At 41.1% G+C, this 25,214-nt stretch overlaps 1 protein-coding gene across 2 annotated transcripts in view; it reads left to right on the plus strand.

The window, feature by feature from the left end:
• The window catches only part of MYO5C (myosin VC), a 191,596-nt gene that overhangs the window by 72,039 nt on the left and 94,343 nt on the right, over positions 1-25,214 (plus strand). For both annotated transcript variants that reach the window (XM_030189295.1, XM_030189302.1), the window contains 6 exons: positions 3,811-4,076; positions 8,945-9,026; positions 10,502-10,642; positions 11,376-11,501; positions 20,139-20,222; positions 21,701-21,835. In XM_030189295.1, the coding sequence (XP_030045155.1) occupies positions 3,811-4,076; positions 8,945-9,026; positions 10,502-10,642; positions 11,376-11,501; positions 20,139-20,222; positions 21,701-21,835 (834 nt within the window). The remainder of the gene's footprint in view (positions 1-3,810; positions 4,077-8,944; positions 9,027-10,501; positions 10,643-11,375; positions 11,502-20,138; positions 20,223-21,700; positions 21,836-25,214) is intronic.

Here is a 25,214-nt window from a genome sequence, read left to right on the forward strand (position 1 = left end):
AACCCACTGTACCCACATGTAGGTGCCCCCTTCACCCCTAAGAGCTATGGTAGTGTTGTACATTTGTGGGTAGTGGGTTTTGGGGGAGGGGGGGTTGGGTGCTCAGCACCCGTGGTAAGGGAGCTATGCATGTGGGAGCGTTGTCTGAAGTCCACCGCACTGACCTCTAGGGTGCTCAGTTGGTGTCCTGGCATGTCAGGGGGGTGAGTGTACTATGAATCGTGGCTCCTCCCACGACCAAATGGTTCGGATTAGGACGTTTTTGAGCTGGGCATTTTTAGTTTCCATTATCGCTAAAAAAAAACAAACGCCCAGCTGAAAAACATCCATTTTTTTGAAAATATAGTCTGTCCCGCCTCTTCACGTACCTGTTTTCGGACATAGACGCCCATGGAGATAGGCGTTCGCGTTCGATTAAGCCCCTCCAACTATGTGTTCCTGTTAAGTACAGCTTATCATTTTGCCGATACATGTAATCGAACTTTTTCAGCCACTGGGACAAATATGTGGAACCATTTGCCTGGACATTTAAGGCTCTGTAAGTAGGTAACAATTTAAGAAACTTTTTAAAAAACCCGTTGTTTTATGAAAGCCTACTTCTGCCGGATGATCCTGGACTTGTTTTAGACAGTTACCTCAAGGTTGAATGAATTTATACAAGATTTTTGATGGGGTAACCGTTATGTTATGGTGTTATGTATGTAATGATTTTATGTATGTTTTTAATGTAACATGCCTTTTAAGGAGGGATATAAATCTAGAAAATAAGTAATAAGTATTCTATAAGTTCTGCGTGTTAAGTGGCAGCACTGCCCATGTGAATGCCCCCTTGCATTTATGCCCTACGGGCCAGATTCTATATATGGTGCCTAAAAAAAAATCCACGTGGTGAACATTTCCACCTAAGAGTATTCTGTAAGCAGCATCTAGGTTTAGGCACAGTATATAAAATATGCTTAGTTGACATTCTCATACCTAAAACTATGTGCATCCATTTACACCAACGAAAATGTGGCGTAAACCCCTGCTCATAGATTTGCGCACACTGGGCCATATTCTATAACCACACGTGTACATTGGTACACCCATGAAATGCCTGTTTCCATGACCATAGCCATGCCCCTTTTGAACTGTGCACATTAGAATTTAGGTTCAGTTCATTACAGAATACGCTTAGTGAGTTGTGCATGTGAATTCTAATTGCCAATTAGTGCTCATTATTGCTTAAGTGCTATTATCAACTCTGATTAGCTTGTTAAGGCAATTAAGTTGCATGTATTGTTGTAGAATATGCTTGGATTTTGGCACAGATCTCTAGGCGCACTATATAGAATCTGGCAGTATTCCACTTAGAGTACATGCATCATTACAGAATAGCACTCAGTTGATTTGCTGCCACTATGTATATAAGTGCCATTTTTCTGTACATTTACATGTGCGGGTGGTGCATAATTGTAAACAATCATCTATAGAATTGCCCTTCACGTAACCAAGGCCAAAGATAATTTTTGTTCACAGAAATCAAATATGGAGGTAATTTCAAGCAAACACAGTATTACCTATTGCATGGGTCTCTGCGGCAACCCCCCCCCCCCCCCCAGCTATATGGGTCTCTGCACCCCTCCCCCGGCCACATGGTTCTCCCCCCCCCCCCCCCCCCGCCATATAGCTCTCCACATTCCCCCCTGGCCAAAGAGGTCTCCCTAGCCCATCTGCCACATAGGTCTCCCTTTCCCTTTCTCTGCAGCCCCCTCCTCCCACACCAGCACACCTTCCCCACATCCAGCACCGCTCCTACCTTCCTTCCTGCAGGTCCAGGATCACTGCTGCTTCCTTCTCCTTCCCCCGCCGCCGCTGCAGTGCTTGCAGCTTACATTTTCAGGCCGTTCACGATTCACACAGGCACTCTGGGACCTTCCCAGTCTGCCGCATCCGGCCCTCTCTGATGCAACTTCCCTTTGTGAGGGCCAGATGCGGCAGAGGGAAATCCCCGCAGTGCCTGTGTGAATCGCGGACGGCCCGAAAATGTAAGCTGCAAGCACTGCAGTGGCGGCGGGGAAAGAAGCAGGAAGCAACAGATGCTGGACCTGCGGGAGGGGAAAGTAGGGAGCGATTCACCGCGACACCCCTGAGAGTTCGCTGCGGCACACCAGGGTGCCACAGCGCACAGCTTGGGAACAGCTGACTTTTTATTGTGAAGAAAATTTATGGGAAGAATGTGATAATTCTCTTTATGATCCTTGAAGCATTAATATTTTCTGCTGTCATAGTGAGGTTGACTTTTTTTTTTTAAACACTAGTGCAGGGGAGTTGGTTTTCATGTTCATTTTTTTGGCTAGACGCCTCTCAGCCATATCTGAAGACCCTTGATATTGAAGTAGGGTTATCAGTTGGTTCCAGATTAGACCAAATAGGTGAACAAGACCTGATTTTACTTTATTGCTTGCAGGGACTTGTAGTTCTTAATTGCTTTACCTAAGAAAAGCAAGACTACAAGTCCCTGCATGCAGTGAGGTAAACCCAGGACTGGATCAAGTCTGTTGTGGAAATCTGGAACTAATTTACTATGCTAAAGCATTCACTTAGCTGAAACAGGTAGAATGGATTCACCGCAATTGTCCAGATTTTAAGTTAACCCTTAATTGACATTAGTAAATTGTGTTGGCATATGTTCTTACATTAAGATTTGACAGAGGTCTTTACCAGGTGTTTTTATTTTAATCAAATGGATACATTTGTTTTCATCTGTAACTTATGCAACCATTTTGGGTGTATATCATGTTTCCCCTCATTGAGGGGCCCTTTTACTAAGCCACGTCAAGTTTGGAACTACCGCCCGGCTACCGCGTGGCCCCGGCGGTAATTCCATTTTTTAACGTGCGTCCGAAAATTATTTTTTATTTTTGAACATGTGGCACTAATCGGGCAGTAATCAGCACTGTATGCATCTTGATGATTACCGCCCAGTTAACGCGATAATGAGTAGAATGGAGCGGACAGATGTGAAGCGTTTGTTTACACTTTCTAACAATAATAGAACCAGGGGACATAAGATGAAGCTAGAATGTGGTAGATTTAAAACAAATAGGAGAGAGTTTTTCTTTACTCAGCGCGCAGTTAGACTCTGGAACTCGTTGCCAGAAAATGTAGTGACAGCAGTTGGCATTGCTGAGTTTAAAGGGGGTTTGGACAGATTCCTGAAGGAAAAGTCCATTGAACATTATTAATTTAAAATTTGTTTTGTTTGGGTTTTTGCTGGGTTCTTGAGGCCTGGATTGGCCACTGTCGGAGACAGGATGCTGGGCTTGATGGACCCTTGGTCTTTTCCCATTATGGCGGTGCTTATGTTCTTACGAGACCTTACCGCTAAGTGAATGGGTGGTGGAAAGGTCTCAGACCCAAAATGGACGCGCACCAATTTTTATTTTGCCGCATATCCATTTTCGTCCAAAAAGAAAAAGGCCTTTTTTCATAGGCGCACTGAAAAATGGATCTGTGCGTGTCCAAAACACACGCCTACACTAGCGCAGGCCATTTTTCAGCGCATCTTTGTAAAAGGACTCCTTACTGGATAGCACATAGCATTTGTCTACAACCCATATTTTCAAGCCAAGTTGGTATAGTTGTACTAAACTGTGTGCAGGATTGTATGTACAGCAATGGGGTTCCTAAAGACATGTTTAACTTACTGGCCAAGTTCATCTCTGTTGACTAAAAATTTCATGAAAATAAAACCTTCTTTGCAAAGTAATAATTCCTTTTTGACCTAATTGTTTGCCAAAAATCTCTTTATTTGTGTTTTCTTTAAAGGGGAGTGATAAGCACCTGAAAATGTTTTGTGACCTTCTGGATCTAGATGCTGAGAAAGTGGCACAGTGGCTGTGCAACCGAAAAATTATGACAACCTCGGACACTGTGATAAAGCCCATGACCAAACTTCAGGCAATTAATGCAAGAGATGCGCTGGCCAAGAAGATCTATTCTCACTTATTTGACTTCATAGTAGAAAGAATAAACATGGCCTTGCAGTTTTCTGGCAAACAACACACTTTTATTGGTGTCCTTGACATATATGGGTAAGTGGATTGTGAGGGAGGGAGTGACGTAGGGGCAGGAAACGCTCCCTCATGGTTGCAGTTCAACCCCCTTGCTGCAGGTGGCACTAATCTGCTGAAGTGGCGGCTGAAGAAAATGCTGAGTCAGAGGGGTGGGGCTCAGGCCAGGAGGGTGTTAAAAGCCCTGAGGCTGAACAGATCAGGGAGGCCTCAATACAGAGAACGAGTGAGTGAGTAAGCAAGCGGGAACATGAGTGCAGAGGATTTCCAGAATCGTGCAGTTCTCAGTAGGTCAAGTCAAGGAGGTAGAAGTGTCCTTGAACTTCAGAGTTAAGAAATGACTGTGTATGTGAATGTTTGTGGTGTAGAATAAAGCCTTTCCTTTTGAACTTTGCACTGCCCTCTGTGTATTTTATGAGGACTCAATGTCCTGCCGTGGGCACATATTATCACATAGATGTTGTGGCATCATTTTTTTGCTTTCATCTCCTGTATAATGTGTATTCATTTGACATTTTAGATAAGAATTTCCTCTCCATGCCTTTTTTAAGAAAACTATGGCCTGATTTTTGTAACAGCGTTTTCCCCACCTTTAATTAAAAGAGGGGTTAATTCTATAAAGACGACGATAACATTTCATGCCAATTTCCAACATATCGGCCAATATTCAAAACCATTTAACTGGTCAGAAACTGCACCTGGCTGGTTAAATGGTACTTAACCAGCTATCTGCCGATATTCAGCAGGAGATAGCTGGCTGTCACTCGCTGAATATTCCCGATTAGTGCTTAGCTGGTTATATTGCGCAACAGAACTGGCTATCTACCGATATTCATTGCATCACCAGCTAAGTTTGTTAGCCAAATCTGGCCGCATCAATAGCAGGTTTATCTTTGGCCACTATGAACTTAGCTGGCCAGTGCTGAATATCAACTTGGCCAGCTATGTTCTTAGCCGCCAAAAATAAACTGGATATTCAATATCAGTCACCCAGTGGCATACCGAGGGCAGGTGGTGGGGGCGGTCTGCCCTGGGTGCACACTGCAGGGGGGATGCAGGGAGCAGCTGTCGACTGGCTCTGCCAGTTCCCTGCTCCCTCTGATGTTACTTCCTGTTCCGGAGCAGGGAACCGGCGGAGCCAGCCGGCAGCTGCGCAGCTACACCCAGCACCCCCAGGAGATAAGAGCAATGCACGGGGGGGGGGGGGGGGGTTGGAGGTGATGTGCTGGGGGGGGGGGAAGTGATGTGCTGGGGGAGTACGCCGCACCCGGGGGGGGGGGGTGCGCAGCGGTTATCCGCCCTGGGTGGCAGCTGACCAGGGAACACCATTGCAGTCACCAGAAGTGGCCCAACATTGAATATCCAGCTTCATGTGGGAGTTAGTTGGGCTAACTCCTACGGTCTGAATATCAGCCCTATAAATGATTAAAATACTGGCTGTGCACATATGCATGTATAGGCTAAAGATCTACCTTATGTGCTATCCTGTAAATATGTGCGTATCTTACATAGTGCATATTTTATAGATGGGAATACACATAGGGGGAGTGTGGGTGGGGCTTGGGCAGGACTTGCACTTGTGCATATCTCGCAAGAACTTAGACTCACACACTTGTGCCAGCTGTCTACCCTGTTAAGTTAGTATTCTGTAAAGGAAAATAAGGGGTCCTTTTATTAAGGTGGGCCGAAAAATGGCCTGCGCTGGTGTAGGTGTATGTATTGGATGTACACAAGATATGAAACAAAAAGTGAGGAGAACGAATGAGGATACCAAAGAATATTTATTCATATTAAAAAAATATGTGGAAAATAACGACCCGACACGGCCGTGTTTCGGCCCAAAGGCCTGCCTCAGGGGTCTTTTTACAATCTCAGGTAGTGTGATGTACATACGCTCTGAGAAGAATATTGAAGCCAGACCCACTTGGATCTCTCCTCTCTCTGGAAAAAATCTGGTAATGATCAGGAACTGGCCTGTAAAATACTCCTCTCGTGAAAAACGTTTGCAAATGCACGTCGGGCATATGGACAATCTGATTAGATTTACAGTTTCCACTTTTATCTATGGTTGCTTTTAATAAAACAGAGGCTTACATCAGTTGGTACTAGCCTGTGTATGCTACTCTGTATTTAAATATTGTAACATAGTAGATGATGGCAGATAAAGACCTGTACGGTCCATCCAGTCTGCCCAACAAGAGAAATTCATAGCAACAAGAGAAATTCACAGTATAAGGGATGATGTGACAGTACATGTGTATACTTGATTTATACTTGTATAAATTAAATTATTCTCCACATGCCTGAGGTCAATAAAAAGGATTACACATACCATTGGTTGGGTGCAAGAGAGAGGTATTAAATGTCTTCTTTATTTTTTTATTAGGATTTTAGAAATTCATACATTACAATAATCGGGAAAACCAGGATAACAAAAAGAAAGAAAATTACTGATTAAGCCCCTTCATAAGAGAAAAAACATAAAGCATATGAATACAATATAAAATAATTAAGAAGTATGGACTTCTACTAATCATGCCTATATTAACATCCCAAAACCCTCCAAGCAAGAAAAGAGAAAAACAAGTCACTTATAAATGAGGGTTCAGCCATTTGCACCAATGAAAATGTGGTGCAAATGCCCACACCTAAATTTATGCATGGAGCACCAGTACTTTGTAATTACGCATGTAGCTCAAAGGCACAGCCCCATTCCACCCCAAAATGCCCATGTCCTTCCCATTTCTGCGCCCCCATTTATGGAACTTGCATAAATTTTAGGTGTGGATCCTGCTCCTATCTTTACGCATGTTATTCCCAATTAAATTTAATTATTGCTGATCATTGCTTGTTAAAAGGCCAATTTGTCACTAATTGACTTGTTTTTTTAAATTAAATTGCGTGCACAATTTTTGGCAACCTTTACAGAATTGGGGGGGATTCTTCCTAATTTTTTACACCTATATTAGCTAAAACATAGTTAAGAGATGTTGAAAGATATTAAGCACCTTAGTAAGAAACTTTTTCAATAAAATTTCAAGGGACAGTATCCTCATAACCAGCAAATTAAGGAAGCACAATTTCTTGGATCTAGAAATATTTTCAAGTACTTCCAATGAAACACCTTTGGCCTATGCTCAAGTGACTAATATGTTTTTCAACTAAAACTGTTTTCACTAATTCTTCAAAGTTGCCAACTATTTCCTTTTTTAAGTCAAATAATTGAGTCACAATACCTTTTCAACAAGCCTTTCACTCTGGTAAGCAACTTCAAAATATCCAACAATGAAACTGTATGCTGTTAGTTTGCATCTGAAATTCAGAAGTTTGCGAGCGCTTAAAAATCTAGTCAGGGGGCCAGCTTGGTGGCTCTTTGGCAGCCCTATGAATAGCCATGCAGAAAGCCCCTGGTATGGTTCTGATTGGCTTTTCTGCAGCCAGGTTGGACAGGACTGTGAATGCTGCATTTATAGCCCAGGGAGAGGGGAGGAAGTTCTGCTTATAAATAAGGGTGATGCCTGATGTCAATATTTAATGGCCATGATTGCAAGATTCCAGAAGAAGTCCTGGTGTATGGCCCTTTGGCCTTCAACCATCACTGCAATGGTCAGATGAAGAACAATGGAAGAGAGTCTATTAAAATGAGGGATAAAATCTTGCAGTAGTTATGAATGAAGACTTAACAGAGTCAGAATTCAAACCTTGATTCTGATTGAATTGGAAGGAATAAGAGAGGGGAAGACTTACCAGGCAAAATAAATCTAGTTCATGAGTTAATTATATGCTTTAGGAAAATGTCAGGAATACCCATTGTCATTTATGCATACTCATATTTGTTACATACATGTTTTGTGAATGCATGCAATTTTTATGAAAAGATCCATTCTAGTCGAGACATATTGCGTTCACATAAAGGGCTAGATTATATATATGGCACCTGAAAAATCCATGTGGAATAAATTTCTGACTAAGCATATTCTATAAGTGGCACCTAGATTTAGGCATGGTATATAGAAATATGCTTAGTTAATATCCCAGTGCCTAGAACTATGCACATCCATTTACACCAAGGAAAATGAGACATAAATGCTGTCGCGTACATTCTATAACAGTGTGCTTGAATTTTGGAATGCCCATAACCTCACCCCTTTTGGCTGTGTGTATTAGAATTTAGGTGCTGTTTGTAACAGAATACGCTTAGCGTGTTGTGCCTGTAAATTCTAATTATTGCCAATTAGTGCTCATTATTTCTTAAGTGCTGTTAAAAACATTGGCTTATTAAGCCAATTAAGGGGCCCTTTTACTAAGCTGCTTAGGCACCTACATGCGCCCAACACATGCAATTTGGAGTTACCATTTGGCTACCACATGGCCCATGTGGTAATTTCATTTTTTACACGCATCTGCTAAACACGCCAGAAAATATATTTTATTTTCTGGTGCGCGGCAAAAATCAGGCGGTAACTCCGACTTGATGCATGTAGGTGATTACCACATGGTTAAAGCGAGAGACTTTACTGCTAAGTCAGTGGCTGGTGATAAGGTCTCAGACCCAAAATGGATGCGCGCCAATTTTTATTTTGCTGTTCGTCCATTTTCTGCAAAAATTTAAAAAAGGCATTTTTTTACAGGCATGCTGAAAAATGGATCTGCTCATGCCCAAAACCCATGCCTATACTACGCAGGCCATTTTCAGCGCACCTTAGTAAAAGGACCCCTAAGTTACTTGCGTTGTTATAAAATATGCTTGGAACGCTAGGCGCGATATATAGAATCTGACGGAAAATAGATAATGAGCCTGTAAGGGGCCACTGAAATCTCTTAACTTGTGGTTGCACTGGATTTTATAACCTAACCTTGCATAAACAGATATTTTTTTTGTTTTACAGATTTGAAACTTTTGAAGTGAATAGCTTTGAACAATTTTGTATCAATTATGCAAATGAAAAACTGCAACAGCAGTTTAACATGGTAGGTAGCTAAAATATGTTAAACTTTAATCATATGCCATTTATGCTGAATTCTATCCAGTATTTAGAACAGAACTTCAGATAACAGAATAGTTAACACTGAGGGAAAGTTGTTCAAAATCATGCAGAGAGCTAAGGTGTGGCACTAGATGGTCCAAATGCGATGAAACAGAGAAGTGGGAATGAGAGCTAGGAAACATTTCAAGGGAGAAGTGAGCAAGTAGATGGAAGGCAGAGCAACATTTCTTCAAGAAGAAATAAAAATGTCTTTATCAAAAACAAAACAAGAAAATCTATTTCATGTCCTTCATGAATTTAATTGAGGTTCGTTGAATTTGCAGTGTAAGGTGACTGGTTAGTGTTCCCAAACTTCACTGCCTGCTGCTAACCATAAAGAGATTTTCTGATCCAATTACTCTGATATCATAATAGAGACCTGGCTAATGCAGAGTTAATATTTTAAGTCAGATCCCAAGAAATGCTGGAAAAGAATGGTTCAGAGGATAAATAACAGAATATTGCATTGCAATAATAATAATAATTTATTTATTTGTTGCATTTGTATCCCACATTTTCCCACCTATTTGCAGGTTCAATGTGGCTTACATAGTACCGTTAAGCGTTTGCCCAGTCGGTTGATAACAAATACAAGGTTGTATAGTGATCGAATGAGGTATATGTGGAGGGTCGGAAGTGATGAAGATTGGTGTTGTCCAGTGCGATCATTAGGCATGCTGTGCTTTGGGTGAAGAGGTTTACGTAGGGTCGTTGGGGTAGGCCTTTTTGAAGAGGTTGGTTTTTATTGATTTCCTGAAGTTCAGGTGGTCATGGATTGTTTTCACAGCTTTTGGGAGGCCATTCCATAGTTGTGCGCTTATGTAGGAGAATTCGGATGTGTAGGTAGTTTTGTATTTCAGCCCTTTGCAATAAGGGCTTTTATTTGGGTTTATGCTGACACAGTTTTTAAAAATGAAATTCTGATAACTTTTTTTTTTTGGGGAAGATTCAAGTTTCTACTTAACATAATCCAGGTGCATAGTGTTTACAAGACATTGGTGCTTGAATAATTGTTTTCAGTGTTTGGTGGGAACTTTTTTGCTTTCAGTGGGAAAAGTATTAATTTAGTAAGTATTGTAGTTCTGTGTTCTGAGGCAAAAACTTGCTATATAAGGGCAATATTATGTTTACCCCATCCTTATAAACATTTATTTTAAGCTACTTTTGGAGATCTTTACAGAAGTATTTTGTAATATATTTGTGCTGGTGTTTTTTATGCTATTTTTTGCATATCTTTGTAGTGTCTGATATTTATATGAAATGTGGGGTTTTCAGTCAGTTGGCTTGCATAGGACCAAATCATTCCAACTTCAGATTTTATTCATGTCTTTAGTATGCACCAGTTGCAAAACAACGAGATATACTTCATATTTGCTCTTTATTACATGGAAGTATTTGTTTTTCTGAATGTTATTACAGCACGTCTTTAAACTTGAGCAAGAAGAATACATGAAAGAAGACATTCCCTGGACTTTGATAGATTTTTATGACAATCAGCCAGTTATTGACCTAATTGAGGCTAAGATGGGAATTTTGGAGTTACTGGATGAGGAGTGTTTGGTAAGTTTTGGACAATTTCTTATATGCCTCTCAAAAACATTCACATACTTTTTTGTTGTTAATAACTATTTAATCTTAAATCCTTCTATTGATGCTACTACATGGCACAATAAAGGACAAAGTTTTATGAGGGGGGAGCAGGGCCAGCCCTGGAGTATCCGATGTCCTAGGTGAACAGAAATGACTTTGAAAATTATCCTCCCAACATATCTAGTACAATTTTGTAATTAGCCAGGATTGCTTGACGTTCATAAGTGTATTGTTTCTTGACAACTTTCTTTGTAGGTTGTGATACCTTTTTATGGGACCAAAAACAAAGGTGTTGTAGCACATGTACTTTGGAGACACCCAGGACCAGCCTACACATAGGCAGTAGAAATGGGTGGTCCAGTGGAGCCATGGCCTAACCAATTTTTTGTCCATAGCACCATAAATAGAGAACTTAGGGGAGGAGCCATAGATTAGTTTGTTTGGTCCCTCCAATCTAAAAGATGTTCTACTCATTAAAGATTCTAATCTCTCCTCCCTCTCCCCACAAAGACCAAGATGGCTTATGGAATTTGTTGCTCCCTCTCTTTTGAGCAGATAAAAGGAATTCCTGTTAATTTAGACTGGCTTAGCTTTGAAGTTGCATTTGTGTCAAGGGAGTGTGGTAGCGGTTTTTCTGTCATTTTTTAAAATGTAAAAGGATGAGAATGGATTCATTTTCCTCATTTCAGTCTTTCTGCTACAGTTGCCACAGGGTACGGATGAGAATTGGCTTCAGAAGCTCTACAATAACTACATTGACAAGAATCCACTATTTGAAAAGCCCAGAATGTCAAACAGGGGATTTATCATTCAGCATTTTGCTGATAAAGTAGGTTTAGTTTTCTTATATTGTTTTTCATGTGACATGGAGTTCTGAAACATTTTGTAGTATTTGTGAGATGGGATAGCAGACTTTAAACATGATGCATTGGTGGTGGTGGATAGCCAGATATCTGTTATAATGCGTATGCCTTGTAGCGCTATAGAAATGCTAAATAGTAGTAGTAGTAGTAGTTATAATGATGCGCAGATTATGATTTGTTTTGTAAATTTTTACTTCAGAATTGCCAGTTTACTATCATGTAAAAATATTTGCTCTTAGTCAGAATTAATAATTCAAAGCAGAGAATTAGTTCAACAGAGTTCATTGAACTGGTACAGGGGACAAATAATTTTTTAATGTAATAATAGACCTTATTTGTGACCATCTCTGAGAAAAGGTGACTCCAGAAACAAAAAAATGAATTCTGTTAGAGCAACAGTTTGTAATACAATAGTTCAAACCCTATCTTTTTATATTAAAAAAATTTGTTTTTAATTATAGAAGTACAAACACAGGTAACTTTCTCAGACAGCTTATGGACCCATGACATGAGAAATCAGCTATTCTTAACATTGTGGACCTTCTACTTTAGTCACCTTTTCCCAGAGATGGTCAGGTTTTGGAAATACATGACTTTTTTTTTGTGCAAGGCCTGTTGTTGTTTTTTTGTTTTTGTTTTTTTAAGCATATAGGTGACAATTCTATAAGTGGGCACCTTATTACAGGAGCCCCAATGCTGCGCCATGACAGCCTATTCCATAATTACTTCTGGGCACCCAGATTCCATTCTAGAATACTAGGGGTTACCTGGTATCAGTGCACCTTACATTTAGACACCCATAGTTAGAACAGCCATAGACCTAGTATAACTTCTGGCATCTAAATGTGGCATGGGTATGCATAACTTAGTTATGCCCTAGCAATGCCCCCGCCCCTCATGCTCCAGCCACATATACATCCCCCTTACATTTGTGAGCTATAGCACTTATGCACGGCCTTGTAGAAAAGCACTTAGGATGCTGACATACGTAAGTTCTACTTTTTGGTGCATATATGCATTCAAAGGGATGTGTAACCACAGGTGTCCAGTTATAGAATTGTCCGTATACTTAGTAAGATTGTGGATATTCTATAAAGTAGGCACCTACTTTTCTTTATAGAATACTAGTATAATAGGATATATACTGTCCACAGAAGCGGTCAGCGAGGTGTGTAGTGCTGTATTAGAACTCCACTGGCCCAGGTTTGGTCTCCTGAGTCTTTTACGGGAAAAGGATCAGAAAAGAACTACACCACACAGGATCAGGTCCCTCCTTTCAGGGTCTGGTATGCTCAGGGTGAGCCCATATTTAAGAAATCAGTTTATATTCCTCCTAGGACCAGGGTTTCTTAAACAAATCATCCTTGCTGGATTTCTCATTGTATTCCAAAGTCTTATGATGATTTTCCTTAAACTTAACTCGCAGGAGAAACAGTTTATGTACAGATTTGTCATATGCAAATGAAGCAGCAGTCCCCTCATAAACAAATTAGGTTAATATTCCCTGACAGACCCAGCACATGCAAATTAGGTTCTAGTCCAAAATAAAATCCCCAACCCCCCCCCCCCAAAAAAAAAAGAGGCACAAAGAAAAGAAATATTCCCCTCCAGTCTTCCAGAAAGTACTACTTCCCTTCTTGTAATTTCCTAGTCCAAGCACTTTCAGCAAAACAAACAAAACAAACCTATATTGTTACTGCTTTTGACTCGTAACCACTTGTAACCACTCGCCTCCACCTACCCTCCTCTCTTCTTTCTCGTTCACATTAATTGATTTGATTTGCTTACTTTATTTATTTTTTGTCTATTAGATTGTAAGCTCTTTGAGCAGGGACTGTCTTTCTTCTATGTTTGTGCAGCGCTGCGTACGCCTTGTAGCTCTATAGAAATGCTAAATAGTAGTAGTAGTAGTAGTAGTAGTAGTAGTAGTACTAGTAGTACTGCTACTCAAACTGCACCATTGAGTTCAAAAGAAGCCAAAGCAAAAACTTTTCCAGGGATTTGGAGAGGAAAAGGGGAAAGGCCACTGCCCACTTTCTTCACAAGTCAATTGCCTCCCCAATTGATCTTCAAACAAAAAGAAAACTTTGGAAAAAAACTTATTTATAATCCAAATTGTGTTCACCTTGTGTTGTGTGTTAGGACTCAACCTCCATCTCCTCTGGCTCTCCCATTATGTGGATGGGTTCCTCTTCTTCCCCAACATCAGAAAACATTTTGGAGTCTTTTGAAGCACCCTTCTCTCTGCCTTCACTCTGAGGAAATGACGGTTAAAAGCTACTACTACTACTATTTAACATTTCTAAAGTGCTACTAGGGTTACGCAGCGCTGTACAATTTAGCAAAGAAGGACAGTCCCTGCTCAAAGGAGCTTACAATCTAAAGGACAAAGAGTGCAGTCAGTCAAATTGGGGGCAGTCTAGATTTCCTGGATAGAGGTACAATGGTTAGGTGCCGAAAGCGACATTGAAGAGGTCGGCTTTGAGCAAGGATTTGAAGATGGGCAGGGAGGGGGCTTGGCGTATGGGCTCAGGGAGTTTGTTCCAAGCATAGGGTGAGGCAAGGCAGAAAGGGCGGAGCCTGGAGTTGGCGGTGGTGGAGAAGGGTACTGAGAGGAGGGATTTGTCTTGTGAGCGGAGGTTACGGGTAGGAGCGTAAGGAGAGATGAGGGTAGAGAGGTAATGAGGGGCTGCAGATTGAGTGCATTTGTAGGTTAGTAGGAGAAGCTTGAACTGTATGCGGTACCTGATCGGAAGCCAGTGAAGTGACTTGTGGAGAGGGGTGATATGAGCATATCGGTCTAGGCGGAAGATAAGACGGGCAGCAGAGTTCTGCCCTCTTGCTTAGTTCCCCATGGTTGGTTTCCCTCCCTAGCTCTCTCATAGGGTAAAAAGACTTTGAACGGCACTGTTCTGAATTCCTTGAGATCTCCTAGCTTTCTGTCCTGATATGTGCTTCTCCTCCCACCTCTTCTATTTCCCATGGACCTTATGGCCTTGTCCCTTGACCAGGAGTTTTATTCCTCCTGGTCTGGCTATTCCACCCCTGTTCCCACATGTCCCCTGGAGGTTTGGTGAAGAAGGGCTTTTCCTTTCCCTGCTTCTGATCGATAATCAATTTCTCCATCACAATACACAGTTAGCATTTAGGTGTATGCACCTGCATCAGCCATAGAGCTGTTGTAAATGTTAGCGCTTAGATTCCAGAGATACACATGCAACTTATTCTATAATTTACATGTTTAAGTGTGTGCTGTGCCTATGGGAATGTCCATTTGCAAACTATGTGCTATTAAAGATATGTGCATAGTTATTGAACAGTGCACAGCTGGATTGCTGGCATTTATGCTCGTACAGTATGTGCATACACATGCCTTATATGCCAGTACAGGTGTATTTAGAAACATACATATAAACATGACAGCAGCTAAAGGCCAAATGGCCCATGCAGTCTGCCCATCCTCCGTAACCACTAACTTTTCCTTTTCCTAAGGTATCCCACGTGCTTGTTCCATGCTTTCTTAAATTCTGACACAGTCCTCGTCTCCATGACCTCCACCGGGAGGCCATTCCATGCTTCTACCTCCCTTTCCTTGAACACTTTCTTAGATTCCTCCTAAGTCTATTTGCTCTTAACTACACCCGTATGCCCCCTCATTCCAGAGTTTTCTTTCATTTGAAAAAGGCTCACTTCCTGTACATTAAAGTCCCTGAGATATTTAAATGTCTCTATCGTATCTCCTCTCTCCCTCCTCTGTTCCAAAATATACATTTTGAGGTCCATAAGCCTGTTCCTATATGTTTTATGTCCAAAACTGCTTACCAATTTTGTAGCTGTCCTCTGGACCGACTCCATCCTATTTATATCTTTCCTTAAGTGCGGTCTCCAGAATTGCACACAGTACTCTTTTTTTTTTTTTGTTTTGTTTTTGTTTTCAAACTTAGAGCCAGATTTATTAAAGATGTGTTTTTTTTAAATAATCTATTTATTGATTTTTCATTACATTTATATCATAAACATAAATGGCATTACAAAAGTCTAATTTTCATAGACATATATCAGAAGAGGAAAAGAAAAAGAAAAGGAAAAAGCAATATATTATATTAGACCACAAATTATTGATCCAAGATATAGGTACATATTTAAACACCAAAATGAAGTGATAACCCACCTCAATCTACCAAAATACAAATAAATCAGGAAAGGGCAAGGACTCAAGTCAGGGCAGCCGATAAATACAATTCAAGTTAACGCCAGATTACTCCTTACTAGCTATAAATATTTTAAGTTTTTCAGGTTCGAAAAAAATATAATTAGTGGATTGTAAGGAAATATAACATTTACATGGAAACTTGAGATTAAAGGTCCCACCTAATTGTAGGACTCTTGCTTTTAATAATAAGAAATCTTTCCTTTTTCTTTGTGTCTCTCGAGAGAGATCAGGAAAAACCTGAATTTTCGAACCCAGAAAAGGTGTGGAAATATGGCGGAAAAACAACCTAAATATATTATTGCGGTCCAGTTCCAGAGCAAAAACTGCCAGCAGTGTCGTCCTCTCTGTGATAACCTCCATTGAGTTTTCAAGGAACTGAGTTAAATTTAGCTGAGGAGATGGTATAGTCCCCTTTCCTGCCCCAGAGATGTAAAGAACTCGAATCAATGGAGGAAAAGCTTCTGAGGGAATCCCCAGAATTTCAATGAAATACTTTTTCAACATCTCTTTGGCAGGGATTAAAGGGGACTTAGGGAAATTCAAAAACCGAAGGTTATTTCTCCTCTGTTGGTTCTCCATATATTCAATTTTTTCTCTTTGAACATTATTATCCTTCATTATAGCTTGAATAAAGTTCTTATTGAAGTTTACCTCAGTTTCAATTGAGTCCACCCTTGATGTTTGCTCAGTCACCTTTCCGGATATCTCTAACTGAGCCTGTGACAGCTTCTCCAAAGAACCTGCTACCTGGAGTAGCGTGGCGTTTAGCCCTTGAATTGCCTCCCAAATGGAGTCCATAGTGATAACCGCTGGTTTCACTATCTCCCGATTTCCCATAGAGGATTCGTCCCGATTCCATACAGGCTGAGCGGCCTTCGGCATCAAGCCTGCCTGCAATGATGTTCTGATCGGAGACGAAGTAGCAACGGGGTCTCCACTGCTAGCCGCAGGGGTCACACTTCCGGACACCACCATCGGCTGGTTCTCCGTCGCCAACAAAGTTCCTCCGGGCCTCAGGGGGGTTATCCTCAGAGGGGGGCTCAATGTCACTCCCTCTGCACTAAGGTCCAAGATCTCCGTTGGACCGCTCGAAGCGCCGGCTTGAATCCTCTGAACAACTAGCCCTGACTGCTCTAGCGTCGTCTGACGAGCGGCAGGGGGATTCGCCTGACCCGTGGAGCAGGGTGTTCCAAGCTTCCCCTTTCTCTTACCCATTATAAAATAGGTAAGTTATCCGCTTGCAATTTCGCGAAGGGCAGCAGGAGCTGGTGTTCATGCGACCTTCCCAGACGCCATCTTGGATCACTGCACACAGTACTCTAAATGGGGCCTCACCAGTGACTTTATACAAGGGCACAATTGCCTCTTTTTTTTTTTACTGCTGGTCATCCCTCTCCTTACGCACCAAAGCAGCCTTCTGACTATGACCGTCGCTTTTTCTACCTGTTTGGAAACTTTAAGGTCATCAGACACAATCATCCACAAGTCTCGCTCTTCCTTTGTACAGAGAAGCACTTCATATTGTACCGTTCCCTTGGATTTGTGTGACCCAAGTGCATGACCCTGCATTTTTTAGCATTAAATCGTAGTTGCCAAATATTTGGACCATTCCTCAAGCTTCGCTAGGTCCTTCCTCATGTCACATAAATATTTGCCACATAAATGTTAGCACTTTCTTTATAGAATTACCCTCTTTAAATCTTGTATGAAAGAGAGCTGAATTAGAATCCCAGGTCTAATCTGGGAAGAAGTTCCAAAAGCTATCCTCACCATACCAACTTGGCCTATGAATAGCACTGGAGCAGATCTGGAGTGGTTTGCAATTTTCTTGTTACCCAGAAGGGACCATTTTTTATGTTCGGAATAGGTTAGGGGGAAGTGGATTGTGTATCATGGGGAATAAGCCATGTGTGGATTCTCCAAAAAGGGAGTCGATTCAGATCCTTCTGGTACATCAGCAGATCTAATCAGCCTGTGGTAAGACAGCTTAGATCTATTAAGCCATAAACATCAGGGCTAGAAGGATGCATAGTAAGAATATAGGAAGTTTAAGGCTGGAGCAGACTAACAATGAGCTGTCTAAGTTACTTGAAAGTGTTATCCAAGCCCAAACAGCAAATCCCATTTCATGCTGTTACCCCCTAGAAGCAAGAAGGGATGACCCTAGGGCTATCCAGCTAGATGATGAATAATAGAGACCAGTTGTCTTTAGAAATGCATCCAAACCTTTAAAAATGTAGATGAAGCTTTTTTCTTTAGGAAAGAGTCCTTCATCCTATTTATGTGGCAGTCTTAGAGCCAGTGAGACAGCCCAAGCATCCAGTTTTACATCAGTCTAAATAGGATTCATCGTTTTGACTGAAGAGTCTGAACACTATAAGATTTCTTTCCATCCTAAACCTTGCCCTTCATGTTGAGGGGTCACATACAATTCTATTTCAAAGCATGGACCAACATAGCAACATCTTCAAAACAGGTTGTTACCTTTGATTTTTATCTATTTTTCCATGACAGCTGTTCAGCTTGGCCAAGCTTCATAGTCTCATGCCCATCTGGTTCAAGAAGATGTTAGTTTGCTTCTCCAAGTCAAGTCATTGGAACCAGTTTCATTCAAAGAAATAAATGAAAGGTTCTGTTCCAGATATTTCCTCATTCTAAAGAAGTCAGGCAGACTGTGCCCCATCTTAGATATTTAGCAACTCCACTTGGTTTTTTGTCTTCTTTGATGTAAAACTACCTGGTACAGTGATAGCAAAGCATGGGCAAGAAATTTAGTTGGTATCCTGCATTTAATTCTGCTACGGTCAAACTGGTATCCTTCTGAGCAGCTGACTTAAATTTCATTGGATCAGGGCAGCTGAGTTCTCGAGACAATATCTTGAAGTAGCTACTTGATACGCCATACTTTTATTTCTCACTTCTGTCTGGACCGGACCTTAACCTAGGTACAGTGCCTTTGATCAAGCAGTACTGAAGAATCAGTCCATACAGGCTACTCAACTCTCATATATAGGTTGTTCCTGACTTGCAGTGATTCTCTCAGATCATGGAGCAATCCTCAGTGTGGCAGTCGCCCACTTGTGTGGCTAATTACATCCTGGTTGTCTATGGAGAAATAAAACAGCTTACTTGTAACAGATGTTTTCTGTAGGGAAAAGGATTAATCAGACACAATCCAATCCCTGTCCTTGAGAGCTGACTTAAGCTTTAAACTGAGCGATGAGACTGTGGGGACTGCTGTATTTGGGAAGAGTCTTACACTAGTTCTGAGCTCTGGGAGAGCTGTTCCATTCTGGCACTGTGAGATGATGTCACCCACTTATGTGATTAATTCTCCTCCTGTTTACAGGGAACACCTTTTACAGGTAAAGGTGATCCTGGGGGAGGAATTTTGGCTTATGTGAATACTTTTGGATTTTCAAGAGTATGCATGTACATTTTCTAAAAATTTTGGTGTGTGTAACAGTGGAATAAAATTCTTGTATGTCCTAATTTATGTTCTTTTCTGGAGATGCTTTTGTCAGCATTTAATGTATCTCTACAGTTTTTGATTAGAAGAATATTAACATACAGATTTATCATTTTTTAATTATATTTATTGTTATACAATAAATATTGTTGACAGAATGATTCAAATTCTTGTTAAGATCTGTTTGCTTTTGGCCTGCTATTTATTGACATTTAGGACCGGATTCTATATAAGGTGCTGTAAGCAGCGTGCATTAAAATGTGCATGTTGCCCATTTACGTGCATTACTCAATTGAGTAATGAGCCAATTAGTGATAATTGGTCATAATTGGAATTTACATGTGCTTGTTTTGAGGAATATTCTAAAAAGAGGCATGCGTAAATTCCAACACACATAGCTGAAAAGGGGGCAGTCATGGGAGGAGTGTAAGCATGTTGAGGGCATCAATCAAATTTATGCACTTTGTTACAGAATTTGGGGGAACACGCATACATTTAGGTGCGGGTATTTACACTAGGTTTTCAGTGGCGTAAATGGCCATGCTTAAATGTACACACATTCCTCTGGCCTATGTACAATTCTATAAACTGTGTGTACAGTAAGATGCAGTTTATAGAATAACGCTATGCACATTATTCCGATGCACCTATATTTTGGACGCCATTTACTGAATCCATCCCTTAGTGTAAATCTGTAATTATGGATCAGTTTACCATAAAAAATTGAAATATAAAAATTTGATGTGTGTGTGCCATATAGCAGGTGAAAATATGTGCATGTAGTTTCAATGGGATAATTTTCAAGCGGAAGTATATCCCCTTACATGTACTTGCTCCACAAGTTAGGGGGCCTTTTAAAAATTATCCTGAAGATAGCTACAGTAAAGCTGTTCTGCGTGTTAATGGTATTTCTCCACACAGGTAGAGTATCAATGTGATGGGTTTCTGGAGAAGAACAGAGACACAGTCTATGAAGTGCTGATTGACATCTTAAAAGGCAGTAAGGTATGTAAACTTGTTAACCTAGTGGTTATTCTACTTGACAAGTAATATAGAACAACCTGAGATAAAGCTGTTGGCCAGTAAAGGGCACAATCTAAGACAAAGGTGAATAAACATGGATAAAGGGAAAGAGGGATGTGCTTTGATATACCGCCTTTCTGTGGTTACAATCAAAGCAGTTCATATATTATTCATATTGTTAAGTTCATATTGTTAAGTTCATATTGTTAAGTATTATGTACAAGTACTTATTTTGTACCCGGGGCAATGGAAGGGTAAGTGACTTGCTCAGAGTCATAAGGGCCCCAATGTTCAGATGTAAACACGGGGGCTAGAACCTATTAGCACTGGACTAGCGCCCGGATTTACTTGCGCAGCATGTTCAGAGGCCCTCACCGTGGGAAACAAGTGCAGGATGGGACAATACAAATTTCATGCTAAGGTATGACAGAAAATGTAAATGGGGGGTCATCTCCTATTCCCTCCAATGTTCAAAGAACAGCGCAAGGGCGCCCATATGCTAGCTTGGAGCTGGCGTTCTGGGCATGTGCTCAAGAACTGTGCTTAACACACAACTCTTGAGCTCATGCGCCAGACACTCAAGAGGACATGTCTCTGGGTAAGTGAACATTTTTTTGTACTCTGTGCTTTGGTGATTTAAAGGTTGGGGTTTAAAAGAGGTAAGGTAGGATTTATAAAGACAGTTGAACTTTAAAATAGCAAACTTTATTAACTAGTCTCCATACCATAGTTTTTAAAACTTGAACCACAGCACACAGCATTAACAGATAGCCTCTAGAAAGTACAGCAGGGTCTAGTTCAGTCTTTATTCCCGCCCACCCTAGCACATCTCTTCATTTATACTTTTACCTTATATTCAATTATTCTAATAGGATAACAAGAGGGTAGTTTCTATTATTTTTAATTACTTTTTGAAAAGCAAAAACTAAATAAGTCACACAATATACCATATAATCTTAAGGTTATATATATTAATCTAATATCACTTGTACCTTAAGAAGTTTAAACAACACAATACTAAGATGCAGACAGTAGTCCAGCAGCAAGAGGGGTGCTATCCAGTCTTTGCATCGAGTGTCACATGTATGATTATCTCCCAGTTGGCGAGAGGTTATATGTGTGTGGTTGATGCAAAGAGCTCCTAGGTCTCGGAGAATGAATCTGTTCCCATGAGGCTAGAGTAGCAACTTGGAAGAGCTGAGGGACACAGAGAAGTACAAAGAGGAGGCCTACAGGGACATTGTAGAGAAGTTCCACTTCCAATCTGGTAGCCCCTGTGCTGCCTTGGAGGAGGGAGGTTTCCTAGAAGGAGAGCATCACCCTGGTGATGTTTTCAAAAGTATACATATATGTACATGTTTTCAAAAGTATGCCCATAAATGCAAATCCCCACCCCTGCTTAATTCAGGTAAAGTACTTGTGTATGACTTACCCAGGTTCTCGTTCCACTTTTATTACAGTTTCATCTCTGTGCAAATGTTTTTCAAGAAAGTCCAACTCCAGCACGTGCCCTCAGTACTGGTATAAAAGTCAAACCTGCAAAACCCGTGATCAAGTCTGTAAACAAACAATTCCGCTTGACAGTTGGGAGCAAGGTATAGTAATGCAGGTGGCCAGATGTTAACATCAGGAGTAAGATGAAGAATATTCTGTTGTCCAGCATGGTCATATTAATGAACGTCAGAACTAAGATATTAGAATAGGCCAGGGTACGAAGATTGCAGCCATTGAGGCATGCTATGTGTCATTGATTGAAGGGAACAGCTTGTTGCAGAGTAAAATTGAGATTTTCAGAAATGTAACCCATCAAAGTAATTTATACTTTATCAATTTTCTTGTGTAAGATGATATCTCTGTTTGAAATGTTGAAAAGCTGTTAGTATAGGGTTTAAAAAAGATGCAGAGCAGTTCCTGAAGGAAACAAACAAAAAAAAGTCCGTAGACCATCATTAAGATGGACTTGGGGAAATCCATTGCTTATCCCAAAGGTTAAGCAGCATGGAATCTATGCACCTTTTGGGATCCCTCCTGGTAGCTTGTGACCTGGACTGGTCACTGTTGGAAACAGTATACTGGGTTTGATAGACCTTTGGTCTGATCCAGTATAGCACATCTTTAACTTACTTTGTGAAAATTGGGGCTTTCTCTAACTCTCTACATGTCTTAGACTTCATTATGGAGGAGTGGCCTAGTGGTTAGGGTGGTGGACTTTGGTCCTCAGGAACTGAGTTCGATTCCCGGCACAGGCAGCTCCTTGTGACTCTGGGCAAGTCACTTAACCCTCCATTGCCTGCCGCATTGAGCCTGCCATGAGTGGGAAAGCGCGGGGTACAAATGTAACAAAAATAAAAAAATTATATCCCAAGCTTTGAAGAGGACTAGAAGGAGGGGAATATATTAATCTGACTGATGTTGTTGGAAGAGAGATGAGCCAGGCCCGGGTCAGGGCCACCACAGCCGCCGTCGCCCCCCACCACTCAGGCCGCCACCACCCCCCTTCCCCCTTTACCTTCATGCATCTTCTCCTCCCTTGGTCTGTCATTTTCTGCTCCTGTGTGCTGGGAGCTGGGTTATCACATTAACACAATCACCAGGGTCCTGACATAAAGGAGCAGGAGAGAGCAGAACCTTTTGCCTGCCTCTGGAAGCCTTGCCGGCACTGGGCCCCCCTTGGAGGCCGGGCCCTGGGGTTCTTGCTCCCCCCATCCCTCACACCCCTCCCCTTTGGCGGCCCTGTCTGTAGAAGAATCAACTAACTGGGCTACATTGGTCTCTAGTCTTTTGCCAGTTGCCAACAAAGACCAGGTTTTAGTTATTTATTTATTTATTATTTATTTATTTTATTGCATTTGTATCCCACATTTTCCCACCTATTTGCGGGCTCAGTGTGGCTTACAATACATTGTGAATGATGGAAATACAATGTGTTACAGTACAATTATGGGTTACATTATGAGGAGTTGTGGGAAGACAAAGTCAAGTCAAAACAACATTTAGAGCGTAGAAACTATGGAATGTTACAGTGGGGAAAAGATAGGGCGATAGAACAATAGCACGAAAACCTTAAGGTAAAGTAATTTTATATGTGGGTGGAGTATTCGGGGTAAGAGAATTTAGAAGAAAGTGTATTGATGCATTTCTGTTAGTGTGTATGGACTTCATGTGTTTTGATCCTTGCAATACATTTTCTCAAAGAGATAAGTCTTTAGTCGTTTGCGGAAGTCGGTTAGTTCGTAGATCGTTTTCAGGTTGCGTGGTAGTGTGTTCCAGAGTTGCGTGCTCATATAAGAGAAGGTTGATGCATGTAGTACTTTGTATTTTATGCCTTTGCAGTTAGGGAAGTGGAGATTGAGGAAAGTTCGGGATGATCTTTTAGCGTTTCTGGGTGGTAGGTCTATTAATTCAGACATGTATGCAGGGGCTTTACCGTGGATGATTTTGTGGACTAAAGTGCATACTTTAAAGGTGATACGTTCCTTGAGTGGGAGCCAGTGCAGCTTCTCACGTAAGGGTTTTGCACTTTCGTATTTTGGTTTTCTGGCTGCTGTATTCTGGGCTGTTTGAAGTTTCCTCAGTATTTGTTCTTTGCAGCCTGCATATAATGAGTTACAGTAGTCCAGATGACTGAGTATGAGTGATTGCACTAGGCTGTGGAAGACGGATCTCGGAAAGAATGGTCTTATTCTTTTCAGTTTCCACATGGAGTAGAACATCTTTTTGGTTGTGTTGTTTGCGTGAGTTTCAAGTGTTAGGTGGCGGTCGATTGTGACTCCTAGGATTTTTAAAGTTTCGGAGATTGGCAGTTGTAGTTTGGGTGTGTTGATTTCAGTAAATTTATTCGTGTTGTATTGGGAGGTAAGTATGAGGCATTGAGTTTTTTCTGCATTCAGTTTCAATCGGAATGCATCTGCCCAGGTATTCATGATGTGTAGACTCTGGTTGATTTCGTTGGAGATTTCATTAATGTCTTGTTTGAAAGGAATATATATTGTTACATCATCTGCGTATATGTAAGGGTGAAGGTTATGATTTGATAGAAGTTTTGCCAAGGGAATCATCATTAGGTTGAAAATAGTTGGTGAAAGGGGGGATCCTTGCGGTACTCCACATTCAGGTGTCCATGCAGCAGACGTAGTTGAATTTGATGTGACTTGATATGAGCGCAAGATTAGGAATGCCTTGAACCAGTTTAGGACATTGCCTCCGATGCCAAAATATCCAAGTATGTGCAATAGAATTCCGTGGTCAACCATGTCAAAGGCACTTGACATGTCAAATTGTAGGAGGAGTATGTTGGTGCCTGTAGCAATCATTTGTTTGAATTTGGTCATAAGGGTGATTAGGACTGTTTCTGTGCTCTGATTTGACCGGAATCCTGATTGCACATCATGCAGTATTGAGAACTTGTTGAGATAATTTGTGAGTTGTTTGGTTACCATCCCTTCGGTTATTTTGGTTATTAGTGGAATAGATGCTACTGGTCTGTAGTTAGTTATTTCGCTTGCATTTTTCTTTGTGTCTTTGGGTATTGGGGTAAGTAAAATTTTTCCTTTTCCTTTGGGAAAAGTCCGTTTTGTAGCATGAAATTCACGTGGTTCGTTAGGTCTGTTATGAATTGTTGAGGAGCTGATTTCATGAGGTTGTTTGGGCAGATATCTAGTTTGCAATGGGATTTGGCGAATCTTTTGAGCGTTTTAGAGATGAGGTCCTCTGACAGTAGTTTGAATTCGGTCCAGATCCTGTCTGCTGGGTATATTCCGTCTTCTGGGTCTAGACAGTCTAGGAGTGTGGCGTATTCAGTAGGGCTGGTGGGTATTTTAAGTCGTATTTGTATAATTTTTTCCTTGAAGTATTTCGCAAGGTTGTCCAAGAGAAGCATTTATTTCATGCTCATAAAGTTAAGTGTATTTCCTGATTTCTCTCCAATGATTCAGGCCATTAGAGACTTGCTGGTGCTCCAGCTCTAGCCACAGC

The sequence above is a fragment of the Microcaecilia unicolor genome, chromosome 1 (genome assembly GCF_901765095.1).
Source record: "Microcaecilia unicolor chromosome 1, aMicUni1.1, whole genome shotgun sequence".
In the NCBI taxonomy this organism is placed as follows: domain Eukaryota; kingdom Metazoa; phylum Chordata; class Amphibia; order Gymnophiona; family Siphonopidae; genus Microcaecilia; species Microcaecilia unicolor.